Source organism: Malaya genurostris, chromosome 3 (genome assembly GCF_030247185.1).
Source record: "Malaya genurostris strain Urasoe2022 chromosome 3, Malgen_1.1, whole genome shotgun sequence".
In the NCBI taxonomy this organism is placed as follows: domain Eukaryota; kingdom Metazoa; phylum Arthropoda; class Insecta; order Diptera; family Culicidae; genus Malaya; species Malaya genurostris.
In genome coordinates, this window is record NC_080572.1 from 209,937,638 (window position 1) to 209,957,920 (window position 20,283).

The window sequence follows — 20,283 nt, forward strand, 5'->3', positions numbered from 1 at the left end:
AAACACAATGGGAATGACAGTACTAGCCTGTTTAACCCGTTTTACCCCAATTTATATCAAAAGTCGTAGTTCTGGTTAAACTTTCTCTCGCATACCGGAAGCAGGCTGATTGCGGTTGATGAAAATCGATTGATATTACGAAGAAAGAACTGAAAATCACAGATGTTTTGCACGTATTATGAACCAATATTGATAGATCGCATTGGATCTGCTTTTGGATTGTACATCTGAATTCAACATAAAATTATATTTGTGGGAAAATTGGGGTAAAACGATGTAGCACGAAGCATGCGATCATGAACACTATCTGTAAATTATTATTTGAGGTTATATGCGAAACAGTCTTGTTTAACCGAAGTGTCTTGTTTAACCAAAATTGGTCCAAACACCGATCAGTAGAACTTTTTTTTCTGTAAATTCATCGAAAAAGATGACTGGGTGTTAAACAGAAAACAGTTGTTTGCGGTCAATCTTATTAAAAACAATCCATTTATCTAACTTATGACCATGTCAGGAATACCTTTCGATTGGTGGAATTGAATTTTTTCCTGAGTTACACAGTTAGTTTTCAAAGTAAAGTCAGAAAAAAGAGTAATTGGAGCAAAACGGGCATGATAGTGAATTTTGCGGATATTCTAACTATCATAAATCGATTCTACAGAAAAATTTGCATTAGAAATACTAATTTTGAAAATATTTGCTCATGTTTTTATAAAATTATTGAGCAAAGTCGTTTTTGATCGTTTTTTCTCCACTGTGCAACGGGTAGATTTGGAAGATCAGAAGTGGAAATATTATACAAGATTGGAGCTACGCTCGAACCCTGCGGGACACCTGCTCGTACGGGTAGCAATTCAGATTTACAATTCTGATAGCTAACCTGAAGAGTACGATCAGTAAAATAATTTTGAATCATTTTGATCAAATAAATAGGAAACTGGAAATCAGACATTTTTGCTATTAAATCTTTGTGCCAAACACTGTCGAATGCTTTTTCTAAAGACTGTCCCAGAAAGTATGGACGCAACCAAAAATCGCTGCCATTTCGCAATGGTTCAGAATCTATCAATTTTTATGGTTGCGTCCTGTTGTTTACACTCTTCTCTAACCACTTGTGCAGTTGTTTATTCGTTTTCATCAGTTTGTTTCGAAATGCGTGGACTTTCAGCAGAACAACGTCGAAAAATTGTGTACAAATGGTGCACAGAACGCGGACTGTCACTGAGAAAGATAGCAAAAATGGAAGGAGTCAGTGAAAAAGCCGTGCGAAATGATATCAGGAAGTTCGGTGAGGATAACACTTTTGAGGATAAACCGAAAACGGATCGAAAAAAAGGTCCTGCTAACCCTCAGTTGGATAGAGGTATACTGAAGGCGTTCGAGCAAAAGAAGGAGGTTTCAGTTCGGGATGTGGCCAAAAAAGTGGGCACTTCGCAGTCATATGTTCTTCGTGCTAAAGAACGTTTGAATCTTCGAATCTATAAGAAGCAGAAACAACCAAAACGTAGTCCGAAATAAGAAGCATCGATCAGGCCGAGGGTTCGAAAGCTGTACAATACGATTCTTGCTGGAAATTTGAACTGCATTATCATGGACGACGAAACCTACGTGAAACTCGATTACAAATCCTTGCCGGGACCACGATATTATACGGTGCGAGAAGGGCAAGTGTTAAACCAGTCCGAGACATTGATTGAAGTCGAAAATTTTGGTAAGAAAGCTATGGTCTGGCAAGCAATTTATAGCTGCGGTAAGATTTCGCAACGCTGTTCATTGAAGCAGTTGTGATGAAGACCACTGCTTCAATGAACAGCGAAATATACATCAAGGAATGTTTACAAAAACGACTTATACCCATGATTCGAACCCACAAGGATCCTGTTGTCTTTTGGCCAGATCTTGCTTCTTGCCACTACTCGAAATCAACGGTAGAATGGTATACCACCAAAAATGTCACTTTCGTCCCAAGAGACATGAATCCATGTCTTGGCAGCCAAAACCATTCAACAGTTTGAAAAAGATTGGAAAAAAGTGTCAAAACTTGTCGCCAAGAAGTCTGTACGGAACTTAATGAGGAACGTTCGCAAGAAGGTGCGCTAGCTAGTCTACAATGGCTAAGTAGCAAATGTTGAGAATAATATTCTGTTGTTGTAGTCTAATATTATCAGTATATCAAAAATTTTTTGAATATCTAACACTTGTGAATTATTTACAGCGAAATCAAAGTGCGTCCATACTTTCTCGGACAGTCTTTATGTTTAGAAGAGCAACTCCAGTGGATAACTCAGAAGATTTATTTGCTTTTATCATGTTCGTAACTCTTACAAGTTGATGAGTTGTTGAATGTTCATGTTCATGTTGATGTTTGGGATTACTTTAGCGTTTTTCTATTTCTTAGGGAGGTAAGCTAATGAAAAACACTTGTTGAAAATTTTAACCAGGAGTCTCAAGGCAACATCGGGAAATTTTTTTAAAAGAATATTAAAAATTCCATCATTACCAGGAGCCTTCATGTTTTTAAGTTTCCTAATAATTGATTTAATTTCATCAACATTCGTCTCAATAATGTCATTTTGTGATAACACTTGGGTTGAAATATGATCATATTTCAGTGAGACTTCATTTTCAATAGGACTCACAACGTTCAAATTAAAATTGTGGACACTCTCGAACTGCTGAGAAAGTTTTTGAGCTTTTCGCCATTTGTAAGAAGTATTTGATTTCCTTCCTTGACAGCAGGAATTGGTTTCTGAGGTTTCTTAAGAACCTTAGAAAGTTTCCAGAAACGTTTAGAATATGGTTTAATTTGTTCAACTTCATTAGCAAAATTTTCATTTCGCAAAAGAGTAAATCTATGTTTAATTTCTTTTTGTAAATCCTTAATTATGTTTTTCATAGCAGGATCACGAGAACGTTGATATTGTCGTCGACGAACATTCTTCAACCGAATGAGCAGTTGAAGATTGTCATCGATGATAGGAGAATTTAATTTAGTTTGAGCTTTGGGAACTGAAAGATTTCTAGCTTCGATAATGTAATGATTCAAATTATCTATAGCTGTATCGATGTTCGCAGAATAATTTCATTGATCCATATGATTTTCAATGTGAGATCTGTATTCCAACCAATTAGCTCCATGATAGTTGAATATAGAACTAATTGGATTAAAAATCTGAATGTTACAGGAAGATGATCTGAGTCAAAGTCAACATGTGTAATCGGTTCACTACAAATGTGACTTTGATCTGATCAATTGTAGAGGGGTTTTTCACGGAAGAAAAACAAGTCGGATTGCTGGAACAAAGAACTGTAAAGTAACCAGTAGAAAGTTGATTATGAAGTTTCTTACCATTACTGTTATTTTGCCTACAATTCCACTGGACATGCTTAGCATTTAAGCCCCCTATTACGAAAAATTTCGGTCGATATCTTGTGAGTTTTTGCAAATCGCCTTTGAAGAAATTTAATTGCTCACCGGTGCATTGGAATGGCAAATATGTTCCAGCGATGAAATGAATTCCACGAACGGTTCCAATTTCGATTCCCAAGGTTTCAATAACTTTTAATAATGAAAGAAGGTAAAATTCGATGTTTGATTCACCGTTGGACAAAAATGGCAACTCCACCATCCAATCCAGTAAACCTGTTGAATCGATGAACCACATAATGTGGATTGCTTCTCAATTTGACATTTGGTTTAGGAAATGTTTCTGTCACCAAAGCAATGTGAATTTTGTGAACATTGAAAAAAATATAAAATTAGGGTCGATTCAAGTAGTAAGATCTTCCGAAAAAACCTTCAGCTTTTTGGTTTCGCTGACTACGTTAATTTGTAACACGTTGCGAGTTTCATACGCGTCAGAAATTTTCTTCACACAAGATGCAACTTTAAATTTCATTGCGCTGACATAGAATTCGTGTGTCGTATACAGTTCATAAAGTGGTTGAATGAAATTGATTTCATTACTATGAATACGTTATGAAATTGTCAAAAAATTAACAATAAAAACCACGTGGGGTCGGCATGTAATTGGGATATCGGAAAACAACGAAGTTAAAATTAGATTTCGTATGCACAAGATGAAAAAAACACTCTGTGATCGATGTGGAACGCTCATGTGAAGAATATTGTGGTGGTTGACTATGAATAGCCCTGGACCGAATTATTACGAGACGTAAATTTTATACAGTAAGAACCATCATAGGAACAATGTAAGGCTTTGATCAACAATTAGTGAAGATATATCTAAACTACTAGAGAAATAAAAATTATTGCGGGAGGTTTTAATTGGCGAAAACCAATTAAAAAGCACTCAATGATTTTATTTATCTTGAGTACAATTGTAGCCTACCTCTTAAACTATGTCAAGCAAAATTATTGAAAAAAAATTAATAAATCAACTTACCATCCGGCAGTTCGTACAATTTTTTTGGCAATGGAGCAAAGTACGGATGTCGCAGCGCATCTTCTGCACTTATCCGGTTGTCCGGATTCAGTTGCAGTAATGCACATGCCATTGTCTCACCTTCGATAATATCGTACAGGCGGGGGAAACTTAATCCTAGCTTGCGGGGCTTGAAGAAACCTATCACATAAGAAAAACCAGTTTGAATTCAGTGTAGTCGAAAAGCTAATTGACATTAACATTTACCTAGCATATGTAGTTTATAACCTGGTAAATGCGTTACGCCTGGCCACGAATCCTCCGTTGGTGTCCCAAGAATTTTGAAGATTTTGTCCAGCTGGTCGTATGTGTCCCGAATGCCGGGGAATGTTGGCATACCGGTGATCATCTCAACGAAAATGCATCCCACACCCCACATATCGAGGGAGGTCGAGTACTCGGTGCTGCCTAGCAGTACGTCTGCAATCGAAAAACAATAATAATAAGAAAAAAAGTAAAAACCTAATAGTTTGAATAGCCATTCTCCGCATACCTGGGGGTCGATACCACAGTGTGACCACCTCGTGCGAGTACGTATGACTTGGAACACTCTTGGCACGGGCCAATCCGAAATCGGCAAGCTTCAGTTCACCCATCTCACTGATGAGCAGGTTCTGCGGTTTCACGTCTCGGTGCAGGACACGTCTTTTATGGCAATAGGAGAGTCCACGTAGAAGCTGGAATAGGAACAAACGCACATTTCGATGGTCCAGTCCACCCGGATGCCGTTCCATGTACTGTGAGAGGTCGGTATTCTGAAGAATCGAAAAAGAAAATCGTCATTATTTCAATGAAATGGTATGTTTTATTGTTCACGCAAAAAATATATGAGGTAACATTTTGGTTGAACGAAACTTTTAATTTTTTTTTTATTCTTCACACGATTTTCAAACGATTATTTGCCGTGTGGAACAATCCCAAGACTGTGAACTTGGTTCTCAAAAGACGAACGCTTCAAAGTAAAAGTCAGAATAATTGATATCCATTTCTTTACAATAATGTGATGTGATCGACTTCTTGGAAATTACGATCAATTCAAGAAACTATCTAATAGTAAAATATAAAAGATTCTTCCTCGATTAATCAACATGAGTGATGTGTACGTCATACACAAATCGCACATTCAGTCCGTATTATGGGCTAGTCTCTTTATCCAGAGCATGAATTTGCGCAAACATCCAGCAGTGAAAATGATTATGCTTTTTCTCGATTCCCAGCTTTGATAAAAAAAATATGCTGTACCGAACGAATAGTTAGGCATAATGGCAACTGATACAACTGTTGTTGATTAATCCCACCAAGTAATTTATGTATTTTTTTCACCCTTACGACTCCTGCCGAAAGCATGCCCGAGTTCCCATAAGGTGGTTCCCATTTTCGCAAATGTTTACATCTGCTATCTGGTATCATCACCACCATCATCGCTATCGCTATGATGATCATCAACATCGCCGGCTTACACCACTGCTGTTTCTAATGTTACAATCCAAGATGTACAGCTATGAATCATTCAACGCCCGTCGGGGAGAAATGGGGGAAAACTCCATGCGCTTCCTTGCAGATGCTGCGGAAAGCCAGGCCACCGCAGAGCAATCGAGTAGAACATTAGAACCATCTACCAGTGCCAGAAACAATAAATCAAATAGAAGTGGGAAATTGATACTAGCCTCCAAGGTGCATAGAAGTGTTCACTATGGACTACCGTGAGATGGGAAATGGGATAAAATTAGTATAATATTGCTGAATATTGGATCCTGATCTCCTGTTGCTGCTACAATGTGGCTACCTCTTGGTTCTATACGATGGAATTACAATCTTGCTATACATGATGGAAGCGATGGAACAGCTTCACAAAAGCATGTCTACAGATAGTATAAATGTCTAACCAGCCTTATAATTGTCCTTCACACTAATTGTTGGAAGACTCCGTTCATGAATAGAATATCTCACAATTATGAATGACCCCGTAGGATAATAGGATTAAAGCTTTCAGACGGGATGGTAAATATATTTCGGTAAATGCAATTAATCTTACAGAAATTTTTATTTGTAGAACGTTTATTCACAGGAACTAAACCTATGAGGGAAGGAAAACGTTAAGAGCTATCACAGAGCGAGTAATGACACCCACATTTATTTTTATGAATAAGATTGACATCTACAGTATCTACAGTAGAAACGACTGCAACCGATGTATGCCAAACGATTGATTCATTGTTGATGCATATTAAAATCTTGAATTTAATATTATGTTCACACCTGATAGTATTATAAAGTTAAAACCGAACTGTTCACACTTGGATTACGCTACGTTGGGTATCTCGATTTAGAAATAGAAAATATTCATTATGCCAAGTGCACATAACAATGGCAAGAAGTCTTTCTTGGCTTTCTCTTATAGATAAGTTATGCAATCACTGTGAAAACCGATTTTGGAACCAAGGCCCGTAGGGCTGAGTGTTACAAACCATTCGAATCAGTTCGTCAAGATAAGAAATTGTGTATGTACGCATGTAACGTTTTTGATTGATCAATTTTCTCAGAGATGGCTGAACCGATTTTCTTGTGGTCCCATACGAATTTCATCCGAATCCGATATTCGTTTGTGAAAAGAGTGAAAAGGTGGAGATCTGCAGAGTGAAAATATAAGCTCTAATCTTGATTAGAAACTGTTTCTTCGGTTCGACAGCCTCCTTGATTACGCTCTCAGCATCAAAAAGCTTTGCGCAGTGGCGATATCGTAACCAATGCGGTTCAACCAAATAATAGCAATATCAACGAAACGCTGAGCCACAAAACTTTCAAAACGTTTTTATTCGAGAGTATGAGGATTTGCCTAATAGAAGATTTAAGATTTAAATAATCCTTGGAACGACGTTTAAAAACTTCATCCACAATTTGTCCAAATATTCATTCTTCAGAACCAACAGTACCACCCAGCTCAATGTATTCCATTTTTATTTTGTTTGTAACTTCGCTACTAATGTTATTCGTATGTACTAGCTCTTCAAGATAAAAACTCAATCTTTTTTACTATTTCAAATTAATTCGAGGTAACAGTAGGATTAAAACAAGAAACATAGCTGGATATGATAAAAGTGATAAATCATTTGACGAAGGAATACAGCATTCACATTCTTGCCATTTTGTTTAAAAAATCAACACATTTTATTCAGATTTCGTGCTTTTTCTTAAGTGCAGCTTTTACCCCAAATTCGTTTATTGTTAGTGTTTTCTATATTGCCAGAAATACCATCAGTCATTTGAAAGCCAAATATTTAAGCAAGCATTATATTTAAAATTGAAATTGTTATTTTCCTAACTATTCAATTTTTTGTAAGACTACTACTAAATAAGTCTTATTAAGGCTATCTGGAAAATCAGTAGTTCTTAGGACTCTTAGGATACAAACTAGGAATGTATTCTAGAGATGGGCAAAACCTTTTTTTACAAAGAGTCGCTCCAAACTTAATAATTCTACCGAAAAAATTAGGTCTATTGAACCGTTCGTTCGTTCTTCTTTTTTTATATATCATTTATTTTATCCCGGTTTTAAGCTTTTTGGTTTCGTTCTTCTAAAACTTTGTTTGTTTCTTCGAAAATTATATGAGAGCTACAGATTACAGATTCAATATTGCAATTTTGCATGTGTTCCTACCAACAATCATTCTCTTTTTATACGTTATCAAAGGTCACGAATGTGTGTAACTTCTACCAGATTCCTCAAACCAGCAAACATTCCGAAAAACGCAACTAACTTGTATACATTCTCAAAGAATTCGATTACTTTCATTTCTATATAGAGAACTATCATTCTTGAATTCACTCACTCTCGCTGAACTGTTCGTGAACGGATTGCCCATCTCTAGTGTATGCCAATACTATATCAGCCTAGTATAGTCTAAAACAAGTATACTTAAGGGTAAAAATGAACAAGAAACAATTCTACTCTCGATTGCTACTTGATTGTTTATTATTTGCGCTTCATTATTTAAATTATTGAAATTATTGATTGGTTATATTGGTTGATCTGGGCAGCCGGCTACCGAGAAAAAAAATGTTTAATTTATCAAACAAACAAGTATAATCTTGAAAGACATGCACTGACATGGAAGAAGGAAACATACTTTCTCCGAAGCTAACCGGAAATTGATAAGTTGAATGAAGAGATAATTTAGTAAAATGGAGTAATCAGATGTGAAACATTGAAAAACATCTGATAACTGAAAGGAAAAAGTAACTCCTGCAATTGTCGCCTTTTACGACATGGAAACAGGAACCCAGTGAATCTATTCAAGGCTCATTTTTTTCCATTCAGGGGTTAGCCAAATTTTGTGCTAGGGCACATAACCGATTTTGATATGTTAACGTTTCGTCTTTGACTCATCAGTGCATAGCAGTTCAAATTGAACTGCTTTATGCAAAACTCGACAGTTAAATTTGAACCGGTAAGCAGACGTAAAGTTTCTGCTACTTACAGAACACTTGTTTTCTTTGCATCGAAATGCAATGTCTATACTGACGTGCCGAACGAAAACGTGTTTTCGACTTTTTCTGGCCGATGCAGGTTTGGTTATGTGCCCTAGCACAAAATTTGGCTAACCCCTGAAAGACCAAACCTGCATCGGCCAGAAAAAATCGAAAACACGTTTTCGTTCGGCACGTCAGTATAGACATTGCATTTCGATGCAAAGAAAACAAGTGTTCTGTAAGTAGCAGAAACTTTACGTCTGCTTAACGGTTCAAATTGAACTACCGAGTTTTGCATAAAGCAGTTCAATTTGAACTGATATGCACTGATGAGTCAAAGACGAAACGTTAACATATCATTTTATTCCGCCGGATTCCACACGGCAACTAGGCTGAAACTGTCCGGAGGAAGATAATATGTACTATCAATCTCCTAGTGGACTCCAGCCCCTACAATTTCAGCTCTCAAAGAAGGAAATCAAATACTATTCAAATGGTGGACAAGGTCAAAGTCAGAACCAGTCGAGCTTTCGAGTAAGACGCACGCGTTTTGGTGTTTCTCTTGTATCATAGTTTGTATTAGAGTGGTAGTTCTTCCTTCGGTGTTGACTCGCACTGTGTTGGTGTACGAGTCGCTAGTGTGGAGGAGCGATTACGATTGGAGACTGTAGTAGCGAATGCGTGGCATTGTAGTGGTTGTGTGTTGGTGATTTCAGCACCGACAACGACGCTGATCTTAGGTGGTGAAACGCGAGAGTAGACGTAGTGAACAGATAAGTATCTTCTTTTCTCGTGATCAATTGTTTTTTTTTCTATCCTAATCACTAGTGACAGTGTTTTCGTCCTCCGTAATGGGTGACGACGACGACATGGATCACTACGTGACACAACCCAACCTATCTCCAGAGTTTTCTGGTGCGAAACCAAAAAATAAAAAAGTAACTATTCCCTCCTTGCCGAAAGCCGAGAACACAACTGATGGTCCATTAAAACTGACGCAAATTTCTTTTAAACAACGAGACAGTGTAAATTCACAACCTATTACCCGACTGCGACAATATAACGACCGTTCGGGCGATACATGGGTAGTATTCTTCCGACCCAAAGAGAAACCTTTGCGAGTATCGCAAATTAGTAAAAATTTGACCACTAATTTCTCAAGCGTTACCGAAATTTCTAAGGTAAATGCCAATAAACTTCGCATTGTTCTGTCAGACAGAAAACAAGCGAACGCTATTGTTAATGATCCACGCTTCAACGTTGAGTATCGAGTGTACATTCCTGCCAATGTAGTTGAATGCGATGGAGTTATAACTGAAGAGTCAATGACTTTAGATGAACTAAAGGATGGATTTGGCATTTTCAAGTCTCCTAATGTCCCCAAAGTCAAGATTCTAGAAGTCAAACAATTGAACTCGGTTTCAGGCTCGGGAGACTCAAAAGTTTTGATACCCTCGAACGCTTTCCGTATAACATTCGAAGGCTCTGCCCTCCCTAACTATGCCCAACTAGATAAATTACGACTTCCCGTTCGTATGTATATACCGAAAGTGTTGAGTTGCAGTAACTGCAAACAGCTTGGACACACGAGTACCTACTGCTGTAATAAAGTTAGGTGCTCCAAGTGTGGGGAATCACACAAGGATGACACATGTACAAAGCGGTTAGAAAAGTGTCTCCTCTGTGGGGGTAGCCCTCATTCGACCCAAGATTGTCCCACGTACAAATTACGATCGGACAAACTCAAGAAATCTACAAAAGAAAGATCTAAACGTACTTATGCCGAAATACTGAAAGCGTCCGCTGCCGATCCCATTATCTTATCAAACCGATTTTCCGACTTGTCTGAAAATGATGAATGTAGCTCGGAAGGAGACACAGAATATGTACCAATTCCTGGAGTCGAAAGGAATAGAAGAACGAACTCTTCACTCAAGTATCCACGAAAAAAAGGGACAATACGCTCTAAACTACAGGTCGAGAAATCAGAAGGGAACAAATCAATTCCACCTGGTTTTAAAATAAACTGGGCTGGACCATCAAAAATGCAAAATAATAAGAATAAACAGCAGTTAGAAACCAAGAAAACCTCAGGATTGATTTCTTTCAAAACAATTGTAGAATGGGTATTCAATATTTTCCAAATTCCGGATCAACTTAAGAGTATCATCCTTACTTGGCTCCCAACAATTAGTGAATTAGTTAAGCAACTAACCACCAAATGGCCCCTCTTGTCTTCAATAATTGATTTTAATGAATAATACACCAAACCGTAAGAAGAAAACCCTTGTTCTACAATGGAACTGCAGGAGCATTATTCCAAAACTGGATATTTTTAAGCAACTTGTATACAACACAGAATGCGATATTTTTGCAATTTCAGAAACATGGCTTCGGCCGGAAACTTATTTTCATATTCATGATTTTAACATCATTAGACTGGACAGAGATGACCATTATGGAGGTGTACTGCTGGGCATACGGAAATGTTATTCATTTTACAAGATCAATCTTCCAGTTTACCCAGGTATTGAAGTAGTAGCTTGTCAAATTCAAATTCATGGAAGAGACCTATGCGTTGCCTCCGTTTATATTCCCCCTAGAGCACCAGTAAACTTTCAGCAACTTGTAGACATAACACAGGCTCTTTCTGCGCCCCGATTGTTATTAGGAGACTTCAACTCACACGGTGTCGCATGGGGGGAGTCATATGATGACAATCGAGCTCCGCTCATTTACGACCTATGTGATGAATTCAATATGACAATTCTCAATACGAAAGAACCCACAAGAGTTCCAGCTCCCCCTGCAAGGGAAAGCAGATTGGATTTGTCCTTATGCACTAACTCCATGTTGCTCGATTGCACATGGAACGTTATTCAGGATCCCCATGGTAGTGACCATTTGCCAATTGCAATCTCTATTTCCAATGGGCCATGCGCAGAAGCACCAGTAGATATACAATATGACCTTACGAAAAATATAGATTGGCAGAAATATGGAAATTTAGTAGTGAAAGCATTAGACTCAAAGAAACAGCTATCACCGCTGGAAGAACACAATTTTCTTGTTAGCTCATTCTACAAATGTGCCATCGAAGCACAAACGAAGCACTTCTCTGGAGATACCATTCGCACTATACCTCCTAATCGATGGTGGGACAAAGAGTGTTCAAACCTGTATAAAAATAAATCAAATGCCTTCTATGCCTGGCGTAGAACAGGCAAACGAGAAAAATACAATGAATATACCGCACTTGATCGTCAACTAAAAAGTCTTATTAAAACTAAAAAGAAAAACTATTGGCGCAAATTCGTCAGAGAGTTATCCAATGAAACTTCTATGAATACTTTATGGAAAACCGCCAGGAATATGCGTAATCGACACAGATCTAACGAAGATGTCGAATATTCAGATCGCTGGATCTATGACTTTGCAAAAAAAGTATGTCCCGATTCGGTACCTCCAAAAGAAATCAATCGAGATACATCAAATGAACCACAATTTTCGTTCACGATGGCCGAATTCTCATTAGCACTGCTATCATGCAATAATAATACTCCCGGTTGTGATAAAATAAAGTTCGCCTTGCTGAAAAACTTGCCCAGTTCAGCGAAAAAACGACTGCTAACCCTATATAACAATTTTGTAGAGCATAACATAGTTCCGCAAGAATGGAGAGAAATTAGAGTCATCGCCATCCTAAAGCCTGGTAAACCAGTTTCGAATCATCACTCGTACAGGCCAATTTCTATGTTATCTTGCATAAGGAAGTTATTAGAGAAAATGATCCTCCGTCGACTAGATAATTGGGTAGAGTCCAAACAAATACTGTCCGAAACTCAGTTTGGATTTAGACGCGGTAAAGGAGCAAATGATAGCTTGGCTTTACTTGCTACGGAAATGGAAATAGCTTTTGCTAAGCGCCAACAAATGACATCGGTCTTCCTAGACATCAAAGGAGCGTTTGATTCAGTTTCCATCGAGATTCTTGCAGGAAAACTGCATATAAAAGGACTTTCAGTTAAGCTAAATAACATATGAACTTCACTTATAGAAATAAGTCAACTTCACGGATTAGCTACTCTGGTCTACCCCAAGGATCTTGCCTCAGCCCGCTTTTGTACAATATTTATGTCAGCAATATTGATGATTGTCTGACAAATAATTGTACACTAAGACAACTCGCAGACGATAGCGTAGTGTCGATAATAGGCAAAAATGGCACCGATATGCAAAAACCATTACAAGACACCCTTGACAATCTGGGAAATTGGGCCAATGAACTGGGTATCGAATTTTCTCCGGAAAAAACAGAAATGGTTGTGTTTTCGAAAAAACACCAACCAGCAAAATTTCAGTTAACCCTAAGTAATAGACCAATTACCCACTCAATGTTTTTCAAGTACCTTGGGATTATTTTCGACTCTGAAGGAACATGGGAAAAACAAGTTGGTCACTTAAAAAAAAAGAAGTGTCAGCAACGAGTGAATTTCCTTCGCTCAATCACCGGTACATGGTGGGGAGCTCATCCACTCGATTTAATCAAATGGTACAAAACAACTATCTTATCTGTGATTGAGTACGGAAGTTTTTGCTTCAGATCGGCAGCTCAAACACATATACTGCAGCTTGAAAGGATTCAGTACCGGTGCTTACGCATAGCACTTGGATGCATGAACTCAACCCACACAATGAGTCTAGAAATATTAGCAGGAGTGCTTCCTATCTCGGAATGGTTCTACGAGCTTGCACTTCGCTTACTCATTCGAAGTGAAACCATGAATCCTCTAATAATCAACAATCACGAAACACTGCGGAATTTAGAAGTACAGTCCAAACGTATGCCACCATACTATGAAAACTTAACTTTGTCAAGTCCAACAACACAAAAAGTATGTGAAAGCATACCGAACTATTTAAACAACCCCAACATAACATTTGATTTATCCATGAGAAAAATCGTACAAGATATTCCCGATCACCTGCGTCCAAGGCTTATACCAAATTTTTTTTTGGCCAGCTACAACCATATCGACCCAAGCAAACAATTCTTCACAGACGGATCCAGTATTAACGGGAGTACTGGTTTTGGAGTATTCAACGAGAGCCGTTGCGTTTTTAATAAACTCGAAGATCCCTGTAGCGTGTATACTGCTGAGTTGGCAGCAATTTACTGTGCCTTAGGGTTAGTGAAGGCCTTGCCTTCTTCGGAATATTTCATTTTTTCGGACAGTCTTAGTGCTATTGAAGCCCTTCTATCAATGAAACCAGCTAAGTATCCCTCGCATTTCCTAGCGGAAATACGAAGGATTCTTTGTGTTTTGATAGACAAATCATTTCAAGTGACATTTGTGTGGGTACCCGCACATTGTTCAATACCGGGTAACGAAGAAGCCGATAAACTCGCTAGAAAGGGTGCCATAGAAGGAGAAATATTTGAGAGACCCATTACGTACAACGAATACCTTAATATTCCTCGGGAAAAAGCTTTAGCTGCATGGCAATTAAGATGGACAAAGAGTGATAAAGGTAGATTATTACACTCTATAATCCCAAGAGTTTCACTTAAGCCATGGTTTAAGCAATATAGCTTGACAAGGGACTTCATTAGAGTCATGTCCCGTTTAATGGCAAATCACTATACCTGCAATGCTCATCATTCTCGTATAGGATTAGCCGAGAGTGCCCTTTGCCATTGTGGTACAAATTATCAAGATATTGACCATATTGTCTGGACATGTACAAAACTCGATACAGAACAACAGAAAGCCAGAGAAAAATTGAACAATCTCCTTCAAACCCTGAAAAGACCTCCTAATATGCCAATCCGAGACGCACTCGCAACTTTTGACACTCAAATTCTTTTTCCCATTTACTGTTTCCTCAAATCATCCCACATAGTCATCTAGAAACATTAATATGATGTGAATTTTCAGAATCTGTTAAGTATTCAACCGGTAACACGAAAATGAGTCTGTCTGCTCTGAGGTTCAAATCGAACGGTGGAGAAAATCATAGACGAGTCAGCATCCACAGCACAGGCCCATCCAAAAAGGCGAAGACACCACATTCGACGAAATACACTCCGTCACGATAACACGGCTCATTAACGCTAGTCGGCTGCCGAGCCCAAACAATAGAATTATATTTAGGAATAAAAAAAAAAAAAAGGTCAAAGTCGACAGCTTTTTAAATTTTGTGAATCCTATTGAAATCAATACCAAGATTACAACACAAGTATCGTCTCAAGATGACATTAATGAGATAAATTATGATGAAATTAGGACAATCATTAACCCACTCAAAAACATGCTCCTAAGAATTTTTCATAATTTTATTAAACATGTTACCTGACACTTCTTTTGCAATCATATTATGCAAACTTATTCTAAAATTTAATAGAAATCCAGCAAAAGCATCCGTTCGATCTGCTGTTGTTGATAACAACTAAGAAATGCTTTCTAATCCATTAAAAATTTCTGCCAAACCCTTACCAAAATTGTTGAACGAAATGTTGGCCCCATCTCCAATGGATTCTGTACCATAAAACCTGTGTGGGATAATACGATGTTTCAAAATTTTTACTGAACTTCTCACTCAAACACAAAATAGTGTTGGTGTTGGTTTTGGATTTGTTTTATCAAGAAAATCATGATGCTGAAAATTTTTACTAAGATTAGGGCTAATAAATTTTTTCCCGGATTTGCACTAAAATTCCAGAGTTTTTCCCGGTTTTTCCCGGTGAAACGAAATTCCCGACTTTTCCCGGTTTTCCCGGTCACTTGCCACCCTGATATTATATAGCGTTATTGGAGCGTTTGAAGGCTGAAATTGCAAAGAAACCACCGCATACGGCAAAGAAAAAATGTTTATTTCATCAAGACAACGCAGCGTGTCACAAGTCAATCATAACAATGGCAAAACTACATGAATAAAACTTCGAATTGCTCCCACATCCACCGGTAAGAAATTTCGCACGAATGAAGAGGTTATCGCTGAAACTGAGGCCTATTTTAAGGCAAAAGATAAATCGTTCTACAAAAGTGGTATTGAAATGTTGAAGCGGCGCAGGAATGGTTGCGTTGCTCTTGATGAAGATTACGTTGATGAACAAAGTTAATTTTGAACAAAAAAACGTGTTCTCTTTGTTAGGCCCGGGACTTTCCAGCTCATGTGTTACTGTCACTTAAAAAATATTCACGTCGAATTACTTGTTAAAATAATACCCATGAAAATGATTTTTTTCACTCATCGCGCTGTAATACTGAAACTGGAAGTCGGATCTGGATCACCTTTTCGGAGACTTTTTTTAAGAATTTCAAGATCTTTTATTTGCATTTTAGTTTATGAAAGATTGGTTGAATATTATGGGTCCTGCTCTCATTCAGATTACACTGTGAAATGCTGGTTTCTAAAAATTCGTGGAGGTCGGAACTCCTTGAAGTTCGCAATGATAGGCCCTCCAAAATGACAAACCTTCCGATAAATGAAATAGTGTTGGTCGACCGAAAAGTGCGCGAGCTAATGGCTTGACAACTTTGTACAAACGCCATATTTTATACGATATTTTGTAGATAGAAAACTATCTTTCCGCTCAGTGCATGCAAACTCCGAACCAAAATACAAACGCGAGCGCACTTTGGCAGAGTGTTCGACTATACTAATGCGAAAGTAAGAGGACTTCTGTCGTTGATTGGTAACTAGTTGATGAATCGTAAACCCACAACAACATCATCCCGTCGCTTTTTGTTTTGGTTTCATTAAATTCAATCTACTATCTTATCAATCTTGTCATCTTGCCAATTAACAATTCTACAAAGAACTCAAATTATTTTCGAAAAAATTATGCGGGACGAAAATTCAAGCCTAACTCAGACGTCTTCCAAGCAGCAATGAAAAATTTTATGAGGTATTTCTCATACTGAAATTATAAAAAGGGGTTGGGAATCGAACCCTGATGGGCTGCGTGAAATTAGAATTGTTTTACAATTTTTTTTTCAATATCAGAAATATCGAATACTCGAACAATCGAACTGCCAAAAATAACCATGCTCTCGAGCAGGGTTGTTCTAGAAAACGACAAACTGCTAACTGATCGATTTTCAAATTTTAACTAAAAGTTAAAACAATTAACGAAATGGACCACAGCCTTAGTGTCACTAGCGACACTTAATAAGTGGTCTAGATAAATTTTGCTTTGCAGCAGGATGATATTGCAAGCCACAAAGCGAGCGCAACAATGTACTATTTATGTTGGAAGCTAATTTTGTTATATCGTTCTTAATTTTGAAAGTCTTCGACCGGGTGGTGCCATCAATTCTCAGTTATTACAGATACGAGAGTTGTTACTTATGTATTTAGCATTATATTAGATCGAAAATGGTTTCATTGTTTTTCAAAATATTCTTCTAGATGATCAATACACTTTTGCATACGCTTGAACCAATTTTCATAACATTTTTTCCACTCCTTTCGAGATACCCCTAAAACATGGTTTTCGAATGCTTCAACAGCTTCTTTAGGAGTATTGAATCGCTCTCCACGCAGTTTATTCTTCATGGAAAGGAACAAATAGAAGTCGTTAGGTGCCACACGGCAGGTGGCCCATCAATTCGACGTTTTGGGAGCTCAAATATTCAGTTTTTGAGCCGATGTATGAAAGCTTGTATTATCGTTATAAAGAATGATTTTACCTCTTGCGATTCTTTTCCTTATTTCACGAAAAACTCCTGGCAAACAAATGGTCATATACAAATCAGAATTACAAACTAACGGTGCTCTAAAGCAACGGTAGCGATATGTCCGTTTATATCGAAAAAACAAGCCACCGTTTTCTTTAAAGTGCTTCGAGCGCGAAAAACTCTTGTTGGATTTGGTTCTTCCTGGAACAGTTTCTGGCTCATATGAGTAAATCCATGTTTAGTTACCTGTGAAGATGTTATACACCAAATTTTAGGCACCACGATGGAGTTTTTTCAGCATTTCTTTACACCAATCGACACGAGTAGTTTTTTAAGGGATAGTCAAATTACATGTGATCCAACGTGAACAAATTTTTTTCACGACTATATTTAGTCGTTAAACAAAATTGGTTAACGTTGGATCACAAGTAATTTGACTATCGCTCAAAAACATACTCGTGCAAAATAACATTTAAGCTTTTCACACTAATGCCAAAGGCTGCCTCCATCTTACGGTACGTCACAAGGCAATTTTCCATTATAAGATTTTTAACTGCATCGATATCTCGTGGCATTGACGACCTTCTTTGAATTCATCGGCAAGCGAACTACTATCACAATTGAATTCGCTATACCAGTTTTTTACAGTCGCATATGATGGTGCTACACTGCCGAAAGTCGAACTAAGTTGATAGGAGCACTCTTGTCTTGATAATCCAAGATGAAAATCGTAATAAATCATTGCACTGAGGTAAATTTTTTAACTCGCTGTAAACAAAACAAATAGCGCTCAAATGGCAGAATGTTCTGAGGATGGTAATGGTTAAAAATGTCAAACTTTATGATGCAACCGTCAAATCTATTGGGCAGTGTTGCCAAGGCTAAATACAGGGTGGTAAGGTTTCGATTTCCCGGTTTTTTCAGGTTTGCGAGATTTATATCCCTTTATATGTTTTTGAAATAGACTGAAATCGTATGTCTACGCAAACTTCCATATCATCCATTCGAATTTAAATTTAAATTCATTCTGAAACCCTTTTTCTTTAGAAATAATCCTTTATAATAAAATAATCCTTTATAATATCATACGTAGGGTAACGGTAAACCCATTCATCTCAGCTCCACTATAAATCTCATATACTAAAACTATTAGTTAGAATGAGATCTGTTGTCTCTGTCCGATCCATTGACTCTAAAATAAGATGAAAATATGCGCACTCGCTTCGAGTTTTCCCGTTGCTATAGCTGCAAAATTATCAAACAATTTTTTCTGTCGTTTTGTTTTTCAGATCGAAGCGAAGATATAAGAGCAAAGGATTGATATTACATTCCTTTTTTAACCTTCTGTTTCAACAGATTTTGCAGCTGATTCATAGTGCTGCTACGATCCTACTGACTCTATGAATCGTTCTCCCACCTCGAACATACCAAAGATTGTATTCAATTTTATCATAATTGATTGACTGAAAGTCGAGTAATCCGCAAAATAACTTGGAGAGTCTACTAATGAGGGAACAGGATCATTTCGCTGAAAGCCATATCGCCGAAAGCCGTTTCGCCGAATACCATTTCGCCGGAAGAGCCATTTCGCCCACAGGGTCATTTCGCGTGCAAATGACCCATTCGACGAAACGACTTTCGGCGAGATGGCTTTCGGCAAAATGACCAGCTCCCACTAATGAGATATATACAAAAACTAAATTTTCCTCAAATATGAAAATTAGAAACAATTCTGTAAAATTTCTCCAGCGCCACATATAATGGTATCAAATATTTTGCAAATACCTCAAAAGACATGAATTTTATGTCGTTTTCGTTTTTAAATTGCACTACACCGGTGTAGCGAAAGCTGCACCTAAACCGTTCGTTTTTACCAATTGTACTACACCAGTGCTACACTTTTTCTGCACCGATACCACTGGTGTAGCACTCATGAAAAGTTTGGTGTAGCTCTGTGCAATGGAATCGTTTATTGTAGTCAATGGTTACTGTTTATGTTTTCGTCATTTTTGTTCGTTTATTCATGCCTCAGTGTAGCACTGCACCGGTGTAGTGCAAATTAAAAACGAAAACGCCATTAGTTCAAAGAAATTACACAACAAAATTTATACAAAAATACTGATTTTTTTTCTCAGAGAACTAGACACAAAGAACACGAACTTACCACAAATTCAAACACGAATGTTAACGTTTCCCGCGTGTGGACGATATCGTGTAATGTTACTATGTTTGAATGTTTCAGTTCTTTCAGCAAGGACGCTTCCCGGATTGCCGTGAACGGGGCACCTTCTTCTTCCTGTAACCTGATTTCCTTTAACGCTACTACTTGATTTGTTAAACTGTAAGAAAAAAGAAAAATACACTACATTAGATGATTTATAACCTCCGAAGGCTTTGCTGTTAAGCCCACGAACATATCAAAGCAGAGAGCAAACTTTTTCTCCCCCTTCTTGACGATGGGCTCAGACGGGACAGAAAGTTTAATTCGATTAAAGCTCACCGTGATGGATTGGTTGGCAGTGGAAGACAAATTGATGCCTTGCACGATAAACGGTAGAGTGTGGGGTATAATAAATTTGCTAGTCCTGAGCAACCAGTGCTCCTGTGCGATGCTAAGGAGCTAAATCCGAAGCAACCGATGGAGACGCGTGATTATTTACGGTTCACGGTGTCAGTGGGCAGTG

General features: G+C 37.8%; 1 protein-coding gene across 1 annotated transcript in view; it reads right to left on the reverse strand.

Moving 5' to 3' along the window:
* The window catches only part of LOC131436744 (cyclin-dependent kinase 14), a 437,597-nt gene that overhangs the window by 16,062 nt on the left and 401,252 nt on the right, over window positions 1-20,283 (reverse strand). Inside the window, exons 7-10 of the mRNA XM_058605629.1 lie at window positions 19,764-19,938; window positions 4,939-5,200; window positions 4,653-4,865; window positions 4,407-4,586 (exon numbers count right to left, since the gene is read on the reverse strand). Of these exons, the coding sequence (XP_058461612.1) occupies window positions 4,407-4,586; window positions 4,653-4,865; window positions 4,939-5,200; window positions 19,764-19,938 (830 nt within the window). The remainder of the gene's footprint in view (window positions 1-4,406; window positions 4,587-4,652; window positions 4,866-4,938; window positions 5,201-19,763; window positions 19,939-20,283) is intronic.